Here is a 25,686-nt window from a genome sequence, read left to right as displayed (position 1 = left end):
TTAGCTATTAGCCACAGGACGAACCACAGGAACTCTTCTATTTCTTCTTCTTTATTATTTGTTTTTACAGGTTTTTAAAAAAAATTCTTGACCAGTTCAACAAATGCATCAAGTTGTTTTTCTTCTGCAAAAACCCTCTTTTGATACTCCTAATTTCCCTCCTATTTTCTTTGTATAGAGCGTCGTTTTGTGCCCTCTCGGTGTTTTTCCTAAATGACATGGAAGCTGCAGTCTTTTTGTACACGAGGCCGTTCATTCCACTCAGCTGTTGGCGTCCTCTTTGCATCACATTCAGGGCATTTAGCAGACGGAGTCGAGTTGGACACGGTGTGTGTGCTCAGATCGCTGGATTACTGGACAGTCTCTTTTTGTAAACTGTACAGTTAAAAAAAGTGTGTAAACATTTGTTTCTGTTCATTTGAATCATTTGCATTTATGGCCTCTGTGTGCCATATTTGAACAACTGCACCAATATAAGATTGTGATATTAAAAAAAACTGAAATTGACATAAAAACCATCACATTTGACAATTTAAACATTTTTTAAAAAAAAAACTGATATATGTGCTTTACTTGTATATGTTGTTCAGTATTAGTGTGTTTGAACGGTATGCTATGTGTAATATCTCCAGTGTCGTCCTTAATTTATGTTTGAGGGTTTCATTCTGTAATCAAATATATCAAAATCTAGAGGATTACTTTTCTGGCCGACAGTCAAACAGTCCTTTAAACACGGATCATTTTTGTCCTGCAGCAGTTTGTGCAAAGAAAAGTCGAACCTGATATAATGTGGTGTCAGCGCTTCCTTTTAAAGCCGTTTTCTTAAATCTGTGTTCTGTAAGAAGTTCCTCAAAAGAGATGTTTCACAATCGTTGGGTGAGAATCACGGATATTTGTCTGATGGATTAAATAATGCAGCTGCAGTAAACCTGTGGGACACAGTCCCGGGATCAGCTGATCCTACCGCCACACCAGGGTTCTCCCAGCATCTGTAAAAGATGTGGAGACGTTAAAGCAACACCAGTGGTTTTCACCCCCCTGAGGTGTGCGCAGTGAAATAAAATGTTACCTCAATTGGATTTCCTTAACCCGACTGGCTGTTAGAATCCTTCCTTTAGGTGGGGGGTTCAGGCAGGACGGGTGCGGCGATGGGACTGTCCATCACCAGAGGAACGTTGATACAGATGGTTTGAAATTCTGGAGATGAGCTTTTTGCTTTTTTTGAATAAAATATTTAAGAAAAAGATTCCACTCATTTTTTTTTCATTTTTTTATTGATAACTAGTTCTCCAGCTTTCAAAGTGTTTCTTTGGACATTTTCTGATTTTCAGTCCAGTCCTTGTACCTGAGCATTTTAAGATTAATGTGTTTTTTCTTTGTTAAGCCACTTAACTCTGACCTGTGAACCATTCAGGCAGGAAAAAGGCTCCTAACTCAAGGGATGAACCAGTGTTGTGTCCACACAGAACAGACAACTCAGCAAAGAAGCCGTTTTAAACTGGATCTTTAGGCACTTTGTTCCCAGCAGCCTGTCACAGAGACACATCATTTGTTCCCATTTCTTTAGCTGCATGAGTAATAAAACTGTTCTTTTTGCAGAAAAGTTCAAGATTAAAACACTGATGTTCAGTTAGTTAAGATTCAAACGATCCCACAGGACAAAAGTGAGGAAAGTTAATGCTTTTATACTGAAAAAAAGAGTAAATTATGACTAAAAGTCGTCGTTTTGCAACAAAATTAAGGAAGTGAGTCAAATCTATTAGATGGAACAGATAAAGTAAATGAATCTAAAGGAGCAGAAGTCCTGATCCAGATCTCATTTCTTTACATTTTCCTTCCAAGCAGTCAGACTTTCCTGTAATATTTTACAGAGGTCTCGATCGATAGCTTTTATTTGGACATTTTCTGCCTTTTTCAGCCGTTTTCAGTTCAGATTTATGTGTTTTTTCTTTGTTAAGCCACTTAACTCTGACCTGTGAACCATTCAGGCAGGAAAAAGGCTCCTAACTCAAGGGATGAACCAGTGTTGTGTCCACACAGAACAGACAACTTAGCAAAGAAGCCGTTTTAAACTGGATCTTTAGGCACTTTGTTCCCAGCAGCCTGTCACAGAGACACATCATTTGTTCCCATTTCTTTAGCTGCATGAGTAATAAAACAGCAAAGATAACACAGTGTGACAGACAGAAAACAGGATTTCTGCAGCAACAAGGTGATTCCCAAAGAGCTGTTAGCTGAAAACATGGCATATCTCAGCATGGTGTGCAGTGTGTCCTTAAAACATTTGAGGAAACTGGACAAGTGGAGGACAGAAGAAGAAGTGTCAGGCCTAAAGAACTATCCACAGCAGATGAACAAGATCTGAAAGTGATGTCCTTAAGAAAGAGGAAAACATCCAGCAAAGACCTGACACAGGAGCTGAGAGATGCATCTGGAGCTTCAGCTGATCCATCTGCTGTTGGCCCAAGCCTCATCAGAAATGGGCTCCATGGAAGGGTGGCTGTCAGGAAGCCGTTCTTAAGGAAGGGAAACAGGGAGAAAAGGCTGAGCTGTGCCAAAGGACACAAGAAGTGGGCTGAAAATCAGTGGCAGCAGGTCTGATGGACCTCCCCTGAATAACAAAAGAGCTAGAAAATGTGAGTAATGTCAGAAAGATGCTTTAATGTAACAGATTTCTGAGAGCAAAGCCTAGTTGCCCGGACCTCAACATCACTGAAGCAGTGTGGGGTCATCGGAACAAAAGGTAGCATCGGAACAAATTACATGCTATATTAACATTTATGCTTAAATTGAAACACAATATACCTGAAATCCCCAAATGTTGACTGAGAAATTGCTTCAAACTTTACAGACGTGGAAATAAGAGAATTTATTCATTTTGGAGAAACGGAACAGGAAGAAGTCTTTGTAATTACACCGAGTCCCGAGACCACGTGTTTGTCAGACCAAAACCTGTTTGAGAAAAGAGGAAATAGATAGCTATGACTCTGCATTACATGCATCAGTTAATCATTCAGATGTTGAGTCAGATCACTCCGTTTGAACTAGATTTAACACATGGGTGACACAGCATGAAAACAGCTAAAACTACGACCTCAGTAACATCGTTCCATTCATCTCTTATAGCTGCAACCTCATCACATGATGGCCTCTTCTACTTCAGATCTGAGCTAAAACGTTTATCTCAGCCTCACTGGAAAAAATCTAAATCTTACCAAGTATATTTTTCTCATTGAGTATCTTATTACACTTAATATCAGACACAACTGCCTAACAAGTACTATTTCAGCCAGATATAGGGACTTGTTTGAAGACGATACATCTGGAATATCTTGTTAAATGAAAAAGTCTTGAAAACAAATTGTTTTGAGTCACATATCATATGAAACAAGCTTTTTTTTACATTTGAAGAGGTTTTTAAGCCAATTTCAAGATAAGCAAAAAAAATCTGCCAATGGAACTAGTGAAAATCGGCTTGTCCAGATTTCTTGAAATAAGATGTGATATTTAAGACTTTTTAGATAAAAGTGATCTTGAAATTAGCTTAAAAACCTCTTCAAATGTAAAAAAAAAAAAGCTTGTTTCATATGAGATCCGACTCAGAACAAGATGTTTTCAAGACTTTTTCATTTAACAAGATATTCCAGATGTATTGTCTTCAAACAAGTCCCTATATCTGGCTGAAATAGTACTTGTTAGGCAGTTGTGTCTGATATTACATGTAATGAGATACTCAATGAGACAAATATACTTGGTAAGATTTAGTATAAATGTGTAACTTGTGTTTCCAAAGTCTCTGCTTCTTATGAAAGAGCTTGAGCCGAACATCAGCACAACACGGATTAAAAGTGTTCATCACACTCGAACGCAGGGTTATCCTTCCCAGCGGGGGTTATCACCCCCCTGAGGTCCTGCTCCAGCTGTTCCAGAGACGCCTGGATGCTGGCCAGAGACTTCACAGGTAACCTGTAAGAACAGAAAATGATCCCGGAGGAAACCATCAGGACTGCCCCCAGCATCCCGACCCAGATGCCACAGCCCACGCGCTGCGACTCGGGCGACTCGGGCAGCTTGAACTCAGGTGGGAACACGACGGTCCGATTGGTCACCACTGAGCTCAGATTCCACAGGAGAGGAATGAGTGACATCCCAGCGGCCGTCAGAAACAGCGCCCCGGTGCTGATGAAACCCACGCGGACCAGGGAACTCTTCTTCACCCCGAAGTAGGCGTTCCTCATGGTGTAAATGCCCCAGGCGTAGCCACAAAGCCCCAGCAGCAGGGCCGGCAGCATGAGCAGCTGAGCCGCTGCGATCTCAGGCGGCGTGTTTTCCTCCGTCAGGCTGATGGAGCTGCAGTGCATGGTTCTGAGCCCGTCCGTCACTGCGGTGTGGCTGTTGAAGCAGGCCCTCCAGATTCCTATCCAGGCCTCGCCGGAGGTGATGACCTCCGTGTTCGACACCTGCCACACCCTCCACTGGATGAGCCCCAGAGCCATAGCAGTGAGCGTCCAGCCGATGCAGGCCAGCCACAGGCCGCCAAACTGTGCGTGGGCCGTGTGAGCCAAGTAAGCCATGGCAAAGGGGGCCCCGGCGGGGCCTCAGCGGGGCCTCAAGCCACCCAGGAAGTCCTGATCACACTGGCTGACATCAGGAGATCACAGCCGAATAAGAGTCAGACTTCGCATCCAGCAGCAGAGATCTTGTTTACCTTCTCTTGTCCGGGCAGGTCGCCTTCTTTTCTCATGCTCTTTGGTCACCTGGGTTACCTGGCAAACAAGCACCCTGCAGCTCCCTGTGAGAGGATACAGACACAGGTATTCATTAGCAGAGAAAAACACCTCCTCCCCGAGTCAGCACCATGGCAACAAAGATATGGGATCATCTTTAATCGTTTGGTTTTCATAAATCATAGTTAATACTTAATGTTTACACAACCAAACAGGCCAAAGCTCACAGCTGGGGATGTGTTAACATAAATGGGCATCGTGGGTGTACCGGACACTGGGCCAGGAAGCCATATAGCTCCAGGCACACCTGTCAGAGTCACAGTTTCAACGGGTGTAAACAGATCCAGGTGATCACAAAGCAAACACAGAGTACAAAAGAAAAAAGTCTACGAAGACTTACAGAAGCAAACGTGTCAAATATCCAAACCAAATTATCAAAAAGGACAAAAGGACCCAAAATGACAAAAACTGATTGAGAAAACCACGAAAAAGAGACAAAAACTGAACAAAAAGGAGCAAATATCAAAGAAAAGGATGAAAAACAATCACACAATGATAGTCGCTGACGGAATTTGGGTACAAAGACACAAAATGTCCACAAAAACGTGCATAAGATCAATAAAATGACACGAAGAAACAACATCAAATATAGAAGAAAATGCAACATAAAGCTTAAACCTGCACAGATGTGGCAAACCAACTACATAGTGACTTAGATTAGCATTAAAGAGACACAATCAGCAGTATTTCACTGTAGGGAGAACTGAGTTAGAGTGTTCCCACGGCAACGATCATCACATTCCTCACAGCTTGGTAAAGTAACCGGGACATGACATTATATATGATGTAGGGCTGGGCAACGATTAAAATGTTTAATCTAATTAATCGCAAGATTTCCCTGATTAATCACGATTAATCGCATTTGTACGCAGAATCCAAAAATGAATCCAAAAGTAGTGTATAGCTTTTAGCATTTAGCTTTATTTTAAATGTGCTGCCATATGAATGAAAGTGCCATAACATTTGTTGTGCAAACACACTTTTAACATCAGCATCTTTCTGTAGTTTTTATGTAGAAGCCTCGCTCCACTGTCTGTTTCCTTGAATGACTTGCTGCTATCAGTTGTGTGTTTTGCCTTTAAGTGATATTTTAGACTGGAACTACTACGCTGAGAAGACAATTCAACTTGGCAGTGTTTACAGATGACTTTGGTTCTGTCAACTCCGCCGTCTGGAAGAACTTTAAAATGAAAATGGCCGAGTAAAAGTTCCGTACCCTTCTCCATGTTTGGTGGATCTGCTGATTACTTTCTTTTCCTGTTCCACAGCAGACAGCAACAGACTTTTACAAAATAAAATAAATAGTAAAACAGGGCTGGTCCATGGCGTAGTGGGTTGAGCAGGCGCCCCATGTACAGAGGCTATAGTCCTCGCTGCAGCTGACCCCGGTTCGAGTCCCGTATCGGACGGCCCTGTGCTGCGTGTCGTTCCCCCTCTCTCTGCCCCCTGCTTCCTGTCTCTCTGAACTTTCCTATCCATTAAAAGGCACAAAAGCCCCCCAAAAAAGGAAAAAAACTGCGTTAATGCGCAATAAAATATTTATCGGCGTTAAATAATTAACGAGTTAACTCGCCCAGCCCTAATACGATGTGATGCAATTAAATCACCAACAACAAAGATATCTCCACAAACCCGTGAAAACCAACCAAAATTACCACAAACTGAACCAAACGACCTCAAAAAAGAGTCGAGCTGGAGAAAATATCAGACTCTGACGAACTGATCAAGAAGTCAACTGGAACAAAAGTTGAAAAACAACAACCTGAAAAATGTAAATTCTGACATAAATAAACTGAGATATCGAGCGATCAGCCTCGTTAACGTCCTTCAGGTGTGGTTTTATTACGAAATGATGCGTCAGTTCATGACCTTTTGTAATCAGATTCTCATAAACAAAGAGTAGAGGTATAATAGGATTAATCCTTTTTAAGCAGTCAGATTGTTCCTGTGTCTTTCTGCTTCATCACATATGTTAAAAAAGTACAATAATCATTATTTATTCTTATAATATTATTCTTCAGCTCGTCTGAGCAGCGTAAGAGGAAGCATGAAACAATGCCTTCCCTTGTGCTCACTGCTGTGGCTCTTTCATGGACTTTTATGGAACAAACATGACAAAAACAAAAGGAAGTTAAACTTATTGGTCTCACTCCTCCTTTAGCTTCGATGATACAAGGAAAAAAAGACGATTTCTTCTCTTTTTCATCAATTCAGATACAGCGAAATACAATGATTCATGTGAAGATTTAGCAAACAGAGCCTGTTGGCTGTGAAAGAACTGGAGTGATGAACATTATTAATGACACAGCAGTGGGTTTTACAGAGGAAGTCAAACCTTTGTCACGTACCTGACAGCCTTTCTTCTGAGCAGCTTCTCCTCCGTGTTCAACAAGAAGTTCAGAGCTGTTTTATTCTCCCAGACACCTCAACACTTCCTCATCCTGCAGTGACCTTAACACAGCGTCACGGTGAATGATTGACAGGATACGAGCTCTGCTGCAGTCACTGAGTTTCTGTGTGTGAGCTCTTATCTTTCTTTCAGGTCCCGAGGGGAGGAAACAGTTTCAGGGCTTTTTTCACAATAGTTCTTCTTCCTCAGGAACATTTAAATAAATGATAATCGAGTTTCAGGACGGCTGAGTTTTAAAAGAGTTCTTAAAAGAATCTTTAAAATCTGACAACGTAACGGCTTTACGACAAATGTTTCATTTGCTTTTAAAGATAATTTTTTAAACATTACATTTAGCATTTCATGAAGGAACAGATGACACTAAACAACACAACACAACACAAAAGGCCAACAGGGAATAACTACGACTGTCAAAGATCTGATGAGGATGGACAGAAACCAAGGGGGTTATATACTGAGGGGGACATATGAGGAAGTGATTCCAGCTGTGGCTGATTGAGTGGAAACAGGTGTGAAAGTGGAGCTGAGGGCCAAACAGGGGACCCGAGGGTACCTGGGAGTAAGGCCAGGGCTGTGTTCGAAACCGCATACTTCTCCTACTACTCCCACTACTCATATTGACTTTTTTCCCGGATGCATAGTAGATTCTCTGAAATGTTGGATATGCATCATGAGGTTACTACTCATACTCAAACTACCCAAGATGCAACGTAACGTGACGTCGCCGATCGTCATTTCCTGTCAAAACGGCAGTTTCAAGCTAGCTACGACGAGGGTAGGTTCACTTCCTGTTTTCAAAACAAAAGCACCAATTGTATCCTAATGGCTTTCCCTATGATAAAAGGCAACGGGTATTTTATTTTGTGAAAATAACCGGAAGTGCGTTGCTCACTGTGGCTAGCTTTAGTAGCGCCGAGTTCGTGGGAACAAAATTGTAAACAGCCGGTATTTTGTCAGGTTTTCAACACGTTGGGGATCTAAACGACTACTTTCTCACCTGAAAATGTTTCAAATGTTGCTAAAGTTTACAGAGTTTAGAGCTTAAGCAAAATCAGCTTCAGGCCGGCTGATTTCGGCTCAGGCAGGAGCGAAATGCATTGTGGGTAAACACTCTGCATACTGCCTGATCGATGAGTATGCCGTATGCAGAATGGAAGTATGTAGTATGTAGTATGTAGTATGCAGTATGTAGTATGCAGTATGTAGTATGCAGTATGCAGTATGTAGTATGCAGTATGCAGTATGTAGTATGCAGTATGTAGTATGCAGTATGCAGTATGTAGTATGCAGTATGTAGTGTGCAGTATGCAGTATGTAGTATGCAGTATGTAGTATGCAGTATGTAGTATGTAGTATGCAGTATGTAGTATGCAGTATGCAGTATGTAGTATGCAGTATGTAGTATGCAGTATGCAGTATGTAGTATGCAGTATGTAGTATGCAGTATGTAGTATGTAGTATGCAGTATGCAGTATGCAGTATGTAGTATGCAGTATGTAGTATGCAGTATGCAGTATGCAGTATGTAGTATGCAGTATGTAGTATGCAGTATGTAGTATGCAGTATGCAGTATGCAGTATGTAGTATGTAGTATGCAGTATGTAGTATGCAGTATGCAGTATGTAGTATGCAGTATGTAGTATGCAGTATGTAGTATGTAGTATGCAGTATGCAGTATGTAGTATGTAGTATGCAGTATGTAGTATGTAGTATGCAGTATGTAGTATGCAGTATGTAGTATGTAGTATGTAGTATGCAGTATGTAGTATGTAGTATGCAGTATGTAGTATGTAGTATGCAGTATGTAGTATGCAGTATGCAGTATGTAGTATGCAGTATGCAGTATGTAGTATGCAGTATGCAGTATGTAGTATGCAGTATGTAGTATGCAGTATGTAGTATGCAGTATGCAGTATGTAGTATGCAGTATGTAGTATGCAGTATGCAGTATGTAGTATGTAGTATGCAGTATGTAGTATGCAGTATGTAGTATGTAGTATGCGGTTTCGAACACAGCCTCTAAAACACAATAAAAGGTATCAGCTCAAACTAAGGACATGGAACAGAGAACAAACCAAGAAGTAAATAAACCATGGAAACCCAAAAACACAGAGTTCACAGAAACGACCGCCTGAGAGTAAATCAAAGAACTAAGAAATAATTCAACCTTAGAAAAGACCAGAGACTAGAAGATCAAAGCACACACACCCTTCATCTAAGAGGGCAATAAGAGTCGGGAGAAGCTGTAAAATATTTCAGCACAGAACTGTAAAAGTGAGATAATGTTTGATATGTGAATCACTCGCAGCTCGTTAATAACTGAGGCGCATCGTTGGATCACCATTAACCACCTCGTTCCCTTTCTGCTCCATCTGAAGGAAACAGATCATCGGGATATGTTGCTTAAATATGAACGTTTTAAACTAACGACTTCACTTATTCATTCATACTTAAAGATGTGGCACAGACGGGACATAAAAACCTGTACAGCAGATCGCTGGTTCCTTAGAAATAAACACCCCTTCAGTTGAATTCTACAAAGCTTCTTCTGGTGTTTCTGATTTACAAGAATCAGAGAGATCAGAGCCAAGGAGAGTCTCTGAATGATGTCAGTGAAATCCAGAGCTGAGTTACTGTGTTAGTCAGACTAAAACCAGACTTAAAACACATGAAAACACCTTTGTCTGATTGAAACTGTTCTAAATTGGATTTCTCAAAATCGGTGACAGATTATGTTGGTTTTGGAGTTGAGTTTCTCCTTCTGGTTTACATAAATAATCCTGTGGCTGCAACTGGGAGAAAATCCATATTTATGTTTATTTACTCTGTTTTTCTGTGAGCAGAATCACCAGGTCATAAGAAGAGCTGCGTTTCCGTTACCATGACACCAGGGGTCCCTCCTCATCCCTGCAGCACGTTGGGGTCAAACCAAATACCGGGCTCCGGGTTGGGTTCTATCTTTAGCTTTGGAACCTTCCTAAAAGTTTGTTTTTATATATACACCTTTGTGCCTTTTTCTGTTCTTTATCGATTACAAAACCTGATAATACAGCATTATCTCATGTATTATTATACTAATATGATATATATGATTAGGGATGGGAATTCGAAAACCGCTTCTTGTTGAGAACCGGTTCCCTGTGTTTCAATTCCTTGGAATCGTTTGGCGATTTTGCAAACGATTCCCTTATCGATTCCAGTGGGCGCGAATGACGTCACCACGCAGCGTTGCGTGGCGAGTCCAGCGCAGCCAGCAGCCAGCAGTAAACATGGCGCCCAAGCGGTACAAACGCTCGAAAGTTTGATTACACATCCCTAAAACAGGGCAACTTGTAAAGTGAATATTTCACCAAAGGGAGGAAATACTACCAACATGCAATAACTATGAATGAATGATTAACGTCAGTGAATCTGAACCCAGCAACGTTAGCAACGTTAGCATGTCCTAACCATGTGCTAACACTGCAGGTAACTAACTAACAAACACTGCCTATCATGTTAGCGCCATTTGCCTCATTGTAAAAGCTGCTGTTAGTAACGGTTAAGGTTAAATGAATGCCTTCTCAGGCATTACATTTAGATGAAATCATGAGAGACAGAGCCTGACTGGCTCAGAGCCAGAGGCTGGTGGTACTACCCCCAGTTCACATCTACCTCCAGCTTCTCCTTTCACCAGAGCAGGAAGAGTTAAATTACCCAGGCCAGGATAGACCAATGTGGACCTCACCGTTGTTGGGTTTGTGAGGTCATGACTCGTGTTACTTCTAAACTAAACAAAGTTGATGCTAATCGACCGGTTTGATGTCCTTTTTCTCCAAATGAGAATCGATAAGGGAACCGACAAAGAACCGAATCGTTAAGCAGAATCGAAAATGGAATTGGAATCGTAAAAATCTTATCAATTCCCATCCCTATATATGATATAGATTCTGTGTTAAGATAGTATCAGATAAATATTCATTGAACAGCTGCATTTTCAGTGTTTTACACACATTCGCTCCGTGCAAATGAGGTCAGACTCTCATTAAAGCATGATCATCTTTTCCTAAGTCCTTAAATGTCTCTCCTTCCATCTTAAATCAACTTCACAGAGTTTCCAACCAGCTTAAAGGAGTTTAGGAAACAACGACAGACCACTTTATAACGACCATACCCTGGCTGTAGTGCAGACCTTGTGTCGCTGAAATCACACCAGCAAATTTGGTCCAATTTGTGGGATGTAGTGATTCTAATCAGGCATAAACTGCACTTCGACTCCTCTTTGGAGTCTCAAAGGAAAACTATGGAGGCCACTTAAGTCTTATCTCTAGAGCAAATGTGTCATTTATTATTTCTACTGCAGTAACATAATGGTGCAGCATCATAAATGCTCTAATTAAATAAAAAACACAGCTTTGCATATCATATTAGAGTCCCAAAGTGCAGATTTAGGTGAGTTGTCCTCATAAAACATGCTAATTTTGCACTTGTGTCTGAAAACAAGTTCAATCTGAAGATAAATCTGATGTTTTTGCTTTGAAGCTAAAAATCCAATGAAAAAAACCCAACTCTGCTACTTTATTCTGTGTTATTATTTTAATGACTTCAAGATGGTGAAAGAGCACACTTCATGCATGAAACCACAGTACCCAGCATGCCCACATCAGTCCGCTGGGATCACAGTGATGGGAGGCTACAGTAGGCACATCTTTGAGTAGATATTTCGTATATGTCGAGCAAAACAAAGAGTGTAAAGTGCAAACTTTCCTTTCAGCTTCCAGAGAAACACCTGCCGTGCCTCAGGCTTTTTAAGTACACCAGTCAGGATTTTTGGATTGGAGCTCAAGCTAAAAGCAGCGTGAATGTAAACCTATGAGGTATATAGAGAAGAAGGAGCAGTAAAGTCTTATTCTAGCATAAACCAAAAGAGTTTGACTTCAAAATGACGTGTGAAAAAGCTCGTTGAACGCACACAATCAGGAGACCGCAGATACCTGGTCGGACACGACACTTAAAACCAGATGAATCCCAAAAACAGCACGAAGCATGAATCAAATTAAAAGACCGGGGAAAGTCTTTGTCTTTCTTCAAAAAAGGCTACAATAAATTACTACCGAACATCATTAAAATCTGAAAACGCACGATAATTAAATACACATTCAGCAGGATAGCAAGCTTATGATACAACATAAATAAAAGTGGGACCGGAAGCACTGCGAGATGCAGAAAGTTGGGAGCAGGTTTGGTTTCTGTGCTTCGTTCTGCCGTCGTCCTCTTCAGGAGGTTCACCAGGACGCCCAGGCTCAGTTATTAGTTCAACAAAAATAAAATCCACACACCTATTAGCACTATGAGTGGAATACTTAATACACATATGTTCATGTTTTAAAACGTCATCGTTTATAAAATACCGTTACATCTTAAAGGAGAATTCCGGCTATTTTACAAACATATCCCATCTGTTGGAGACCCAGGGAAGTTGGCCAAAGGGAAAACCGCGAGAAATTTTCATGCCCGCTGCGCAAAGTTGTCCAATTTTACAGATTTCCATGAAAGCGGGCTCTATCGGGAAAGCTTTTAACCTTTCCTGAGGCTCTTAACGTGTATCAAAATACTTTTGACCGAATTGGCCGCGGTGTCAGTAGCAATACAATTCAACCCAGAGGCTAACCATACCGTTAGCTAGCACAGACATTATACATTTTGAGATTTCAAAAACAGCGCACTTACCTTTCTCAGCTTCAGTCATGTGACACGTCATGACATCACGGCGAAAATGGGTGTTGAAACGAGTCAGCTGTTCGATAGGACACAATAACAAACATGGCAATGTGTAGTTCGGTTCCCGAGGGTCGTTTTTGGTGGACAAAAAGACAATTTTGGAATACTATAGTGAATGACTTCGGCGATCGCACGCCTGTGGAACACGGAAGCTGAGAGAGGTAGGTGCGCTGTTTTTGAAATCTCAAAATGTATCATGTCTGTGCTAGCTAACGGTATGGTTAGCCCCTGGGTTGAATTGTATTGCTACTGACACCGCGGCCAATTCGGTAAAAGTAATTTGATACACGTTAAGAGCCTCAGGAAAGGTTAAAAGCTTGCCTGATAGAGCCCGCTTTCATGGAAATCAACGCAATCGGACAACTTTGCGCAGCGGGCATGAAAATTTCTCGCGTTTTTCCCTTTGGCCAACTTCCCTGGGTCTCCAACAGATGGGATATGTTTGTAAAATAGCCGGAATTCTCCTTTAACATGTCTGAATGCTGATGGTCCCGGGGTTCGTGTGCGGCTTTATGAGCCCAGTTACACCTCAGGAACCTGCACGTCTATCCGATTCAGGTTCATTAGAATTCATTCAGAAAGAAAACACCTTCTTCTTTCATTCCAGTTTCTTTAAGCACGAGCTGCAGACGAGTTAATTACAGTCGATGTAACACGCAGGCTGAAAAAAAGCCATTGTTTTGAGTTTTTTTACAAATCTTTTCTGCTCCAACTGATCATTTCCCGAGGCTCCTCATCCAGATGGGTAAGGAATTAACTTGGACCTATAACAGCCAAACCGCTTGCTTCATCTGAGCTATGAACTGAAACACAACCGCAGGTTTAAATAGGATTCCTCCGCCGCTTCCTGGTGGAGCTGAAGCGTGTCAGAGCAGCGGCCTCTGCTCCAGCGGCAGGCTGTCCACCAGGCACTTCAGCTGCTCCTCGCCCAGCTTGATTTTGTCTTCCAGCTTGCGTTGCTCGATGATGAGGGCGGACTTCATCTTGACGAAGTGCCGATAGTCGTCCAGGCTCTCTGCGTCGAGGTGGGCCTCCATGATGCCGAACACCAGCCGCTCCCTGCGGTCCAGATTTTCCTTCAGCTCCTTGGCATCTTCGTGCTGCCTCATCAGCAGCTTGCGCTTCTCTGTGAGGGTTCGCTGAGGAAGGACGGAGTTCAGTTAGCATTCAGCGGAGCACATTAAAGGGACATTCACATTAAAAGGGACATTCACATCTGGGGGGAAACACCTGAGTCTTTGGCCACATGCTTCAAAAAGAAAATGAAACCAAACCCACAACTAAACACTTTGAACTAGGGCTGTGCGAGTTAACTCGTTATTATCGCATTAACGCATCAATTTTTTAACGCCGATTAATATTTTATCGCGCATTAACGCATGTTTTTATAAAAAAAAATTAAAACATTTTAAAAATTAAAAACAGAAAAACATTTTTTAGGGCTTTTGTGCCTTTAATGGATAGGAAAGTTCAGAGAGACAGGAAGCAGGGGGCAGAGAGAGGGGGAACGACACGCAGCACAGGGCCGTCCGATGCGGGACTCGAAACGGGGCCAGCTGCAGCGAGGACTGTAGCCTCTGTACATGGGGCGCCTGCTCAGCCCACTACGCCACAAACCACCCGTGTTTTATTATTTATTTTATTATTGTAAAAGTCTGTTGCTCACAGGCTTTTATTTTGTAAAAGTCTGTCGCTCACGGGCTTTTATTTTGTAAAAGTCTGCTGCTCACAGGCTTTTATTTTGTAAAAGTCTGTTGCGCACAGGCTTTTATTTTGTAAAAGTCTGTTGCTCACAGGCTTTTATTTTGTAAAAGTCTGTTGCTCACAGGCTTTTATTTTGTAAAAGTCTGTCGCTCACAGGCTTTTATTTTGTAAAAGTCTGTCGCTCACAGGCTTTTATTTTGTAAAAGTCTGTTGCTCACAGGCTTTTATTTTGTAAAAGTCTGCTGCTGTCTGCTGTGGAACAGGAAAAGAAAGTAATCGGCGGATCCACCAAACATGGAGAAGGGTACAGAACTTTTACTCGGCCATTTTCATTTTAAAGTTCTTCCAGACGGCGGAGTCGACAGAACCAAAGTCATCTGTAAACACTGCCAAGTTGAATTGTCTTCTCAGCGTAGTAGTTCCAGTCTAAAATATCACTTAAAGGCAAAACACACAACTGATAGCAGCAAGTCATTCAAGGAAACAGACAGTGGAGCGAGGCTTCTACATAAAAACTACAGAAAGATGCTGATGTTAAAAGTGTGTTTGCACAACAAATGTTATGGCACTTTCATTCATATGGCAGCACATTTAAAATAAAGCTAAATGCTAAAAGCTATACACTACTTTTGAATTAAGTTTTGGATTCTGCGTACAAATGCGATTAATCGCAATTAATCATGTGATTAATCATGTGATTAATTAGATTAAAGATTTTAATCGTTGCCCAGCCCTAGTTTTAACATCGTAGAAATGTTTCTGTGAGGTGAGTCGGTGGATCCTTAATGTAAAACATGAGTTATAGCCTCTGAAAGGAGCTGATGTCACGTGTTTAGAGCAGCTACCTTCTCCTCCGGCGGGGCTTCATCCTCCAGGCTGTTGAGGGCGTTCTCCACCCGGGCGAGCCGCCCTGACAGCGACAGCAGCAGGCTCACCACTTTGTCCAGGTCGCCCACAAACATGCAGAATTTGTCGAGCTGGTTGGGCTGGCAGAGGCGCTGCACGGTGGCCTCCACCTCGCGGCCGAGCGCCTCGTTGTCCTCCACGTCCTCCTGCAGGCTCTGCCGGGCCTCCCGCAGAACCTCCAGCTTCCTCGCCAAGCTGTCGATCAGCTCCTGCTGGAGGGGACCAAGAACGCACCATTTTCCTCATTCAGAACATGCTCCATTTGATTTATTTTGCAGTAAACGTGTGAGTGTTCTACCTTTTTACTGGCCAGGTCAACGTCCAGCTCATCCTCCGAGTCCTGCTCCTCCAGCTGGCCCTGCATGTCCTTCATCTTGATGAGGAGCTCGGCTTTGGGGGCTGATGTGTTGTAGTAGGAGGAGCTGGGGACCAGGGAGGCTGCTGCAGCTGCAGACACGTCCTCCTCCTCCCGCCTGACACACACAAAGGCAAACACAGGCTCACTGAAGGCTCACTGAAGGCTCACTGAAGGCTCTGAGGCGCCTTACTGGACAAATTCAGGAGGAAATAGAACAAATTAACTTCATATTTGTTCACATAATCATTACAATCCTAAAGAGAAACTCTTTTGATGTCTCAACACTGTTTAACTTCTGACTCAAAGCCTAAAATGTTTTACATGCCTTCCATGTTAGTAAAATGTGGGAATATTCAAGGAAAAATTGCCAGCAAAAGCTGAATAATTTAAACATCTGTTAAAGAAAAGTAAATGAAAGCTGCTGGAGAGATAACTGCAACATTTCTCCACCAGAGGGCAGGATGACGGACTCAAACCTTTGTTCCCTCATCTCTGGTTGGGCTCTAGAAATGTCCACTTTTCTATGATTGTCACGGACTGTTAGTTCATTGATTCATGAGAGAGTAGAGCAGCTAAAAAGAGTTCAAAGAATCCTTTTTTAACTTTTTTTCCCATTTTCTTCAGTCTCTGCCCCCTGATTGATGGACCCCCCCACTCACTCTCTCTCTCCTTCTCTTTCCTCTCTTTTTCCTTTTCTGTCTTTTTTATTTATACTGAGCAGCATACACACACATGTACATATTACACTTATTATACTTATTCACTTGCTATATATAGATGTCCTTAACTGTTAGTTCAGTAGCCCCCCCTAAATAGTGTATTGTTCTGGAATTGTTGTGAAAAAAACAAGCCAAAAACACTAGAGGAGGTAGACTGTATGCTTTTTTTTCTAACTCATCCAGATGCACATTATTTTGTACAGAAGCATATTGCATTCATTTAAAAAAAAAAAAAAAAAAAACTCCGGTTTTTCTGTCTAATTTATTTTTTGGTTTGTTTTTCGGGGTAATTCTTTCTCCCTCTGTTTTTGATGGTAATTTATTTTTTTTTAGTTTAGAAAGCAACAATCAACGCATTCATTCCTTTATGAGGGCTCGATTTAATGGAAGGTTTGTTTAGTTTAATCAAGTTTTACTTTGACCTGGGTTTAAGACACTGGGAGATAGTCCTGTCTTTAAGTCATGTAGATGGTTTAACTATTAGTTTGTCGATAGTCACCTTAGGTCCACCGGAGTCACTTTCAGGCTGGATAATCTCGCGGGATTTCAAAGTATCTCGATATTTCCGAAAAAAATTATCCCGAAAAACAGAAAAAAATAGCCAGAAAAACAGAAAAAATTACCCCGAAAAACAGAAAAAAATAGCTAGAAAAACAGAAAAAAATAGCCAGAAAAACAGAAAAAATTACCCCGAAAAACAGAAAAAAATAGCCAGAAAAACAGAAAAATTTACCCCGAAAAACAGAAAAAAATAGCCAGAAAAACAGAAAAATTTACCCCGAAAAACAGAAAAAATTACCCCCCCAAAAAACAGAAAAAAGAGCCAGAAAAACAGAAAAAAATTAACCCGAAAAACAGAAAAAAAGAAAAAATTACCCCCCCAAAAAACAGAAAAATTACCCCAAACAACAGAAAAAAATAGCCAGAAAAACAGTGTGGAAAAATACCCAGAAAAACAGAAAAAAATTACCACGAAAAACAGAAAAACAGAAAAAAATTACCCCGAAAAACAAACCCAAAATTAAATTAGAAAGAAAAAACAGATTTTTTTTTTTCAGTGAATGCAATACGCTTCCGTAATTTTGACTGTATCAATATGTTTGCCCAAACTGACACTGTGGTGATACAATGCTCAATGTAAACGTGACATTGATTTCTATTCCAATGTGCCTTACCTCCCAATAAAAATATTAAACAACAAAAAAAAAAAAAGAGTTGAAAGAGAACATTTCCACACATCCGGAGACTTCTACGTCCCAGCACCAGCCGTCTGTGTGAAATCTGTTCTGATGTGTCCTACCTGTCTGCGCTTCTGGGGGATGAGGTGGGCAGCCTGGACCCCGCCGGGGCCTTTCTGCGCTGCTGGGACCCCTCCAGGATCTTCTCCTCTGGCGAGAAGAGTCCCTCCATCAAGTCCATGGTGGTCTTCCTGCCGCTCTGGTCCAGAATGTCAACCAGAGACTTGTCTTTACCCATGATGTCCCTTGCCAGTTCCTCTCTCTTGGCATCGTCCTCCATGTGCTGAGCCCCAGCCGTCCTGGACTCCTGACCCAAAGTCTGCTCCGGGTCCTGTGCGCCCTGGCGGGTGAAGGCGCTGAACAGGGACGAGGACTGGCGCTCGGCCGCGGCCAGAGACGGGATGGGGGGCGGCGGCTCGGTTACGCCGCGGGTCTCGCAGCTCTGAGGCAGATAGGCTCGGCCCCCCCGCTCCGAGCTGCTCTCAGAGTGAACAATCCTCACGGGGACCTTCCTCACCGGGCTGCCCACATCCATCCCCGCCGGGGGCTGCGGTTCTTTTTCACAGCTGGAAGAGAAGCAAGTGTCAGGATCAAAGACAGTTAAAATATTACCCTATTCACCTGTAGTGTCTCGCCTTAAATGTACAATTATGGCTTCATAAGGAAACATCCTGACACCAGAATAAAGACTCCTACAGAGCGTGTTGTATTTCTGGATATGAAGGCTGTTTCGATGTCATCAGCACCTGCAACTTGACAATTTTCAGGGTTTTTTCACATGATTTCAACATGAAAGTGCTGTCAGCTGGAAGGATTTGTACAGTGCTGATGGATATACTTTCTTACATATTTAGGAAGGTCAGTCATTAGTTTAAACCCTTCCTGCTTTGCAAAGGCTTAAATGTATGCTACTTAAATGTCCAAAAATATGGCGAAACGTTTTTTAGGCTATTCACAGTATATATTGATTTCCTAGGAAAGGAAAGCAGATGTCCTGAAATCCCTCTGTAATTTTCTTTTCATTTTGTCTGTAAACAAAATGAAAAAAAAAAGAATTTTGCGCCTGGCTTTATCATGTGTTCAGATCTATCTTCCGGAAATATATGCAAATGTGCGCATATTTAATGAGATTATGCCTAATTTGCATAATTAAACACACCAATTTCTAAAAATTGTAATACATTTTTTTTCATACTTGTATAAGTAAACAACTGAGGAAGTTTCATGGTGATATCTATTATTTTAAATGTGTCAAAATCCCCAAAACTGGACCTGAAAGGACGGCAGTCTGCACCGACATGAAAGTTACTGAAAGAGCAGCAACATGGAGTTAAAATGCAGCTTTATTAAGTGCTTTACATACATGGCTCTAAGTAGGTCTAATGAAGTCAGTTATGAGTGAAATGATTGATAACTCCAGCCCAGGCATGAATACTAAAAGGTGCTTTTTAATATCTATCAGAAAAGTCTTAAATCACAGGATGAATGGCACAGTTAAACTGCACACACGGCGTTTTAACTAAACTACAGTTCCATCCGCCTCATGCTGCAGAGGAAAGTCAAACTCAATCAAACTCTGAGCATCTGATCTTTTCCCTCCTCGGACTTGTTTACTCAAAGCTGTTAGTCAAATCCAATTCTGCTGGAACAGAAGGAAAAGCTTTAGGTAAGGCAGGGCAGGGAGGAGAGCTAAGCCGCTTACCTGAGCCGCGAGGCATCCCGCACAGACACGGCGGGCGGTTCGTCGGTCAGCCTCAGCGGGGAAAACTGCGGCGAAGGGGAGCGCGCTCGATCCGCCCCGGGGAGAGACAGAGCGGCTGTGAGGGAAGATGACGGGGAAGAGGAAGGAGGTGGTGGTTCCGGCTGCTCCTTCTGGTTCTCTGCACCCACCTTCCTCATGTCTGGTCCAGATGTGGCGCCGGGGCCAGAGGTGCAGGCCTGGGCAGCAGGACTGCGCTGGGTGTCACAACCTAAGCTGGACAGAGGCTGGAAGCCTGCCGGGTCCGACTGGGCGCCAGCCGGGAATTCCTGGGAGGAGAATGTGGTTTCTGGACCTAAATGGGGCCTGGGTGGTGGCAGCAGGCTCTTGGTCTGTGGAGACTGGGCATTCTGCTTGGAGTCAGAGCTGGGGCTGACACTGCGACGGTCAGAGGACGCTGTGGTGTGGGTGGGAGGGGCAGCGTCTGTGCTGGGCCTGTGGTCACGGCGGCCGGGGACAAGGCCCTCATTTCTGGGGACTGACACCACCAGCTTTGTGCTGTGGTCGGGCAACCTGCTCTCAGCATCGTCTCTAAAGTCAAAATAAGAACAAACCTCATCAGTACCTGAAAAAGATGTCTTTAGAACTCTTTAAATGATTAAAAAAAACTGACAATGAACATTACAAAAGAAGTCTGTGGAGCAGAAATAACTTCCTGACAGCCCTTGGTTCAATAACTTAAAGCTATGTGAAATTATAATTCAATTTTAGTGGCAAGATTTCAAATTGTTGCAAGTTGTCCAAAAGATTATGTCAACTTTGTCCCTTAGAACGATGTTAACATTGTTTTAGAGAAAAAGATCTTTCCCCGTGCATGAAACCAGCTTTCTGCAGCTTTCTTACAGCCCGAAAAAAAGGATTTACACCCAAAGAAGTTGCTTAAAACATGTAAAAGACTGCTTTTCACTTTTCTTGGCAGGATATAAAGGGCTGGTCTGAAGTCAGACCTCCATGACACAGTGGAGTAGATATTAAACACAGTGGAATAGATATTAAACACAGTGGAATAGATATTAAACACAGTGGAATAGATATTAAACACAGTGGAATAGATATTAAACACAGTGGAATAGATATTAAAGGGGAACTCCGGGGCATTTGAAGCGTGTTTCCATTGCTAGAGGTTGTCAAATAATGACAGTAGGACACAGACAGGTGCAAATCTGCGCTCCCTGTGTGGAGATCGCGCTGTTCGCTCAGCCTGTCATGCGAGGCTAATACGTGGTGGCTAAGGGGCAAGCGCTAACCCTTCCACGTAAAACAACAACTTGCACACAGCAGAAACGTCACACCACTTTATAAACCATCCGACAATAAAGTCACAAGCCTTACCATCAAAACCATATGCATGGTTCTCACATTACTGGCATGGGGACGTTACAAAACAACTTTATAAACAGCATGTCACTCACCGGTTAGTTGTAGGCTCGCGCATGTGAAAGCCCAAAAGAGTCGATGGACGATAATCCCATATACAAAACAATTATCTTCTCTAGAAAAACTGCGTTCGAGTATTTAAAACATTACAAGAATATTACTGGGCATGTATTGTTGTAATGTTTTAAATACTTGAACGCAGTTTTTCTAGAGAAGATTAATTGTTTTGTATATGGGATTATCGTCCATCGACTCTTTTGGGCTTTCACATGCGCGAGCGTACAACTAACCGGTGAGTGACATGCTGTTTATAAAGTTGTTTTGTAACGTCCCCATGCCAGTAATGTGAGAACCATGCATATGGTTTTGATGGTAAGGCTTGTGACTTTATTGTCGGATGGTTTATAAAGTGGTGTGACGTTTCTGCTGTGTGCAAGTTGCTGTTTTACGTGGAAGGGTTAGCAGTTGCCCCTTAGCCACCACGTATTAGCCTCGCATGACATGCTGAGCGAACAGCGCGATCTCCACACAGGGAGCGCAGATTTGCACCTCTCTGTGTCCTACTATCAGTATTTGACAACCTCTAGCAATGGAAATGCGCTTCAAATGCCCCGGAGTTCCCCTTTAAACACAGTGGAATAGATATTAAACTCAGTGGAATAGATATTAAACACAGTGGAATAGATATTAAACACAGTGGAATAGATATTAAAGACAGTGGAACAGATATTAAACACAGTGGAATAGATATTAAAGACAGTGGAATAGATATTAAACACAGTGGAGTAGACATTAAACTCAGTGGAATAGATATTAAACACAGTGGAATAGACATTAAACTCAGTGGAATAGATATTAAACACAGTGGAATAGATATTAAACACAGTGGAATAGATATTAAAGACAGTGGAACAGATATTAAACACAGTGGAATAGATATTAAACACAGTGGAATAGATATTAAAGACAGTGGAATAGATATTAAAGATAGTGGAATAGATGTTAAAGACAACCAAATACGCCTTCTAAAAGACGTTGGCCCCAGTCGGGCCTAATAAGCCATCTAATTGTGCATTTCACATATAGCGTGTGAACTACTGATGTCAGAATATGCAGAACTTGGGCTGCAGAAGAATTATGAGACAAGAAGTCATTATTAAATTAATTAATCTTGTGAAGAGTGAAGCTAATTAGAGAATTGGATTAAACTTGGTGGATTGAAGGAGCAAGCAGACGTGTTATGGGACTGCATGTGAACAAAATGCTCCTTTTATTATAATAGTAAAGCCCAATTTTTGTGTTGGTCGTGGGAACATTTGGACGTCAAAAATAAGACATTTCTGATGGCTGAACCACACTTCTGTGCAGAAAACAAGCCTGTGTTGTTCCTTTTAATCAGGATGTAGTAGTTGGCTGAAATAATGCTAAATAGTTTGAGTTTGCAAAGTCATGATTAAGTCTTAAAAACCACCGATGTGCAAAGCTCACAAGATGTTTAGCTGGAAAAGGTGTTGACTTTACTGGATATGAGGAGGGTTTAGAGGCGTGTTGTGTTGTCAGAGTGAGTGTGTTGTAGCTCAGGAAACCCGATCCATGGATGTGAAAACCAAACACTGAGGATGGATTACATGTGAGCCGAGACGGGACGGGAACTCTGCGTAAATAAATGTTTTAACCACTGAAGGAGAAAAATCTTTGGGAGTATTTGTTGTTTTACGTAGTTTAGCAAAACAGCATCTAAGCTGCTACAAAAGGGTCTGAGGTGCATGCTGTTCGAAGCAGGTGCACCCCCCCCCCAAACTGCCTCGGCTTTTTCATTTTTAGGAATACTTCAACTGTTTAAAGCTGTATGACATCCCATATCAGCAACATCATTTCTGAACATCTTCTTACCCCCTGCTGCGTCCTGTGAGCAGAGTTCCAGCCTCGTTTTGGTGTTGATGAAGGTAGTCCGGCTAGTTGGCTGGGGTTTAAAAAATAAAGCGTCTTGCTTCTCAGAACAATATGCGTTCAACAGAGTAATACATTTGCATCACAAAATCGTTCTCCAGGAAAAAGTCAGACCTCACAATCTCTTGGCCCTATTTTCTCTCCCTTCGTATCACTGCCTGCTGCCTGCTGCCGACAGCCGCGCCTGTTACAGTAGCCCCTTTCACACTGCGACCCGCTACCTTAACGGGTCCAAATTGCACCTTCGACCCGCGTCGAGCAATGTGAACGCTTGGCGTGTCAGGGTGACCCGTGTCGCCTGAAGCCGAGTTCAGGGGGAGTTGCCTAGTGGCAGAGCGTCACACGAAACACATAAAATGCTGGGCGTGTACAATGACGTAGGCACAAGCCATGCGTCGGAGGTAGGGTTAAATACACCTGTCTGCATCAAATTTTTCAAACAAACGATGGCGGGACACCTTGAGAACTCATTTTTGCAATGCAGTTCATGGAGATGTTACTTTACGGTGCGTCTTGCTGCGTGGGAAACCGCGCTCTCCCATCTTTCTCGCCAGCCCTTCCAGCAGAGGTCCATCTTTCACCGTCCCCGAAATGTGGCGGTAAATAACGTCCTCTGCTCGGAGGCTGAGGAGCTCGCGGACCTCCTTGTCTCCCCAGTTGGCCATATTAAAAAATGTCTCGAACTTGATGTAGGCTAAAACAGAGTAAAACTTGTCCTCACCTGTCGCTGTTGTTCTGAATCAGCTGTACATTCTGTCTTTAAAACTCCTCACGCCACGCCCACGTCCGACCCGCGTCGATTGCGTTCACATCAAACTCGGCTCGGCAAAAAGACTAGGGTCCGACGCGGGTCGAAAGGCGAGTCGAGTTGACGCGGCAGCCCGGGTCGGCAGTGTGAACACAACAGCGGACACGCTAAATTCGCGAATTAAACGCGGGTTATTCGGCAGTGTGAAAGGGGCTAGTGTTTGCTGCTCGGTCTACACAGCAGGCAGTGATACGAAGGGAGAGAAAATAGGGCCAAGCCATTGTGAGGTCTGACTTTTTCCTGGAGAAGCATTTTGTGATGCAAATGTATTACTCTGTTGAACGCATATTGTTTTGAAAAACAAGACGCTTTATTTTTTAAATTCCAGCCAACTAGCCGGACTACTTTCGTCAACACCAAAACTCGGCTGGAACTCGGCTCACAGGACGCAGCAGGGGGTAAGAAGATGTTCAGAAATGATGTTGCTGATATGGGATGTCATACAGCTTGATGTCAAAAGAGGCGAACTATCCCTTTAACATTAAAAACAAACATCATTTAGAGCGTGCGTGTGCACCGGCGTTGCTAAATGTGCTGGGACAGCTGCTCCTCTTTCTAAAGGCGGAGGATAATCATGACCTTTACTTTAAATGAAATATGAAAACAAATCAGCGATGAATGCATGTTGTGGGACGACCCGTCACTCCATGTCATCAGAGCCGACCCCGACATCTGCGGTGCTGCAGGGAAAACATGTCGCCCGGCGGGGTAATACTATGGTGTCTTTAGCATCACAAAGGAGGAGCTGGGATCACTGCAGTTTTACATGCACGCTGTTAGATGCATTTTGCTTCTAACAGATGAAGTTGGCACTTCTCCAGCAGCCCTCAGCCGTCAGCTACAGCCACCGTTGTTTCCGTTTGTCCCGCTAACTTTGAGTAATTAAACCGTTTTTGATGACGCCGTTCACCTCAACCTGAGCGTCAGCAGCAGGCGTTTAAGTCAGAAAGAACGATCGTTTCCTTCCAGCTGAAGGAGAAAACTGTTCTCCGTCTGCACAGAAATCTCACAGACCAACGACATTCCACATTTTTGCATGAAACTTCACATGCGTTTCTTTTTGCCGGATGTCCCAGAGTAGAAGCAACTCTGCACAACTCACATAGGTGCTGATGAACACAGACACTTCTTCAGCCAATCAGGTGACTTTTCTTTGACCTGATAACTTTTGGTTTATTTGATTTGGAGCATCAACTCAAATAATAATAATAATAATGTTTGTACTTTTGGTAAAACCCAAAGTGCTTTCTCATTTATAAGTCAAAGAAATGTTGATCTCACCTGCTGTTTAAGCTGCTCTGTTGGGCTTCAGAATCTGTCCACGGAGAAGAAATATTCTGCAAGAAAAGGGGATCATTTAGAAGGTCTTTGCTAAATCTGCTGCTTGTTAAAACACTTTACACTAATGACACGTTCTTTGTCCTTCACTGGAAAAAAAGCCCCTCCAAATATAAGTAAAAAAAACAACAAATACAAGACGTTTTTGCTTGAAATAAGCAATAAAATCTGCCAATGGAACTAGTGAAAATCGGCTTGTCAAGATCTCTTGAAATAAGATGTGATAATTGGGACTTTTGAGATAAAAGTGATCTTGAAATTAGCTTAAAAACCTCTTCAAATGAAAAAAAAAAAGCTTGTTTCATGTGAAATATGACTCAAAACAATTTGTTTTCAAGACTCTTTCACTTAACAAGATATTCAAGATGTATTGTATTAAAAACAAGTCCCTATATCTGGCTGAAATGGTGCTTGTTAGGCAGTTGTGTCTTATATCAAGTGTAATGAGATACTCAATGAGACAAATATACTTGGTAAGATTTAGATTTTTTCCAGTGTTCTGTTCGTGCGCATTAATACGAGCTGCCAAGACTAAAGATAGCTGTGATGAGTTACCCAAACCTTAATCTAAA

General features: G+C 42.4%; 2 protein-coding genes across 3 annotated transcripts in view; both read right to left on the bottom strand.

Annotated features, from left to right (window-relative positions):
• Positions 1 to 3,778: 3,778 nt before the first annotated feature.
• Positions 3,779 to 4,672, bottom strand: LOC142391326 (claudin-34-like). Its single transcript, XM_075477097.1, has one exon. The coding sequence runs from the start codon at positions 4,572 to 4,574 to the stop codon at positions 3,843 to 3,845; it is 732 nt and encodes a 243-aa protein (XP_075333212.1). The 5' UTR covers positions 4,575 to 4,672; the 3' UTR covers positions 3,779 to 3,842.
• An 8,625-nt stretch (positions 4,673 to 13,297) lies between these two features.
• LOC142391546 (protein Shroom2-like) overlaps positions 13,298 to 25,686 on the bottom strand; it is a 44,718-nt gene continuing 32,329 nt past the window's right edge. The window contains exons 6-11 of one of the 2 annotated variants that reach the window (XM_075477390.1): positions 25,058 to 25,113; positions 19,585 to 20,172; positions 17,945 to 18,448; positions 15,866 to 16,040; positions 15,507 to 15,776; positions 13,298 to 14,096 (exon numbers count right to left, since the gene is read on the bottom strand). In XM_075477390.1, the coding sequence (XP_075333505.1) occupies positions 13,824 to 14,096; positions 15,507 to 15,776; positions 15,866 to 16,040; positions 17,945 to 18,448; positions 19,585 to 20,172; positions 25,058 to 25,113 (1,866 nt within the window). In that variant the 3' untranslated portion in view covers positions 13,298 to 13,823. Of the gene's footprint in view, positions 14,097 to 15,506; positions 15,780 to 15,865; positions 16,041 to 17,944; positions 18,449 to 19,584; positions 20,173 to 25,057; positions 25,114 to 25,686 lie in introns of both variants that reach the window. The other variant, XM_075477389.1, reaches the window with a different exon arrangement.

The sequence above is a fragment of the Odontesthes bonariensis genome, chromosome 11 (assembly GCF_027942865.1).
Source record: "Odontesthes bonariensis isolate fOdoBon6 chromosome 11, fOdoBon6.hap1, whole genome shotgun sequence".
Lineage (NCBI taxonomy): Eukaryota > Metazoa > Chordata > Actinopteri > Atheriniformes > Atherinopsidae > Odontesthes > Odontesthes bonariensis.
Note: the sequence above shows the minus strand (reverse complement) of the source record. Positions and strands in the feature narration are given on the sequence as shown.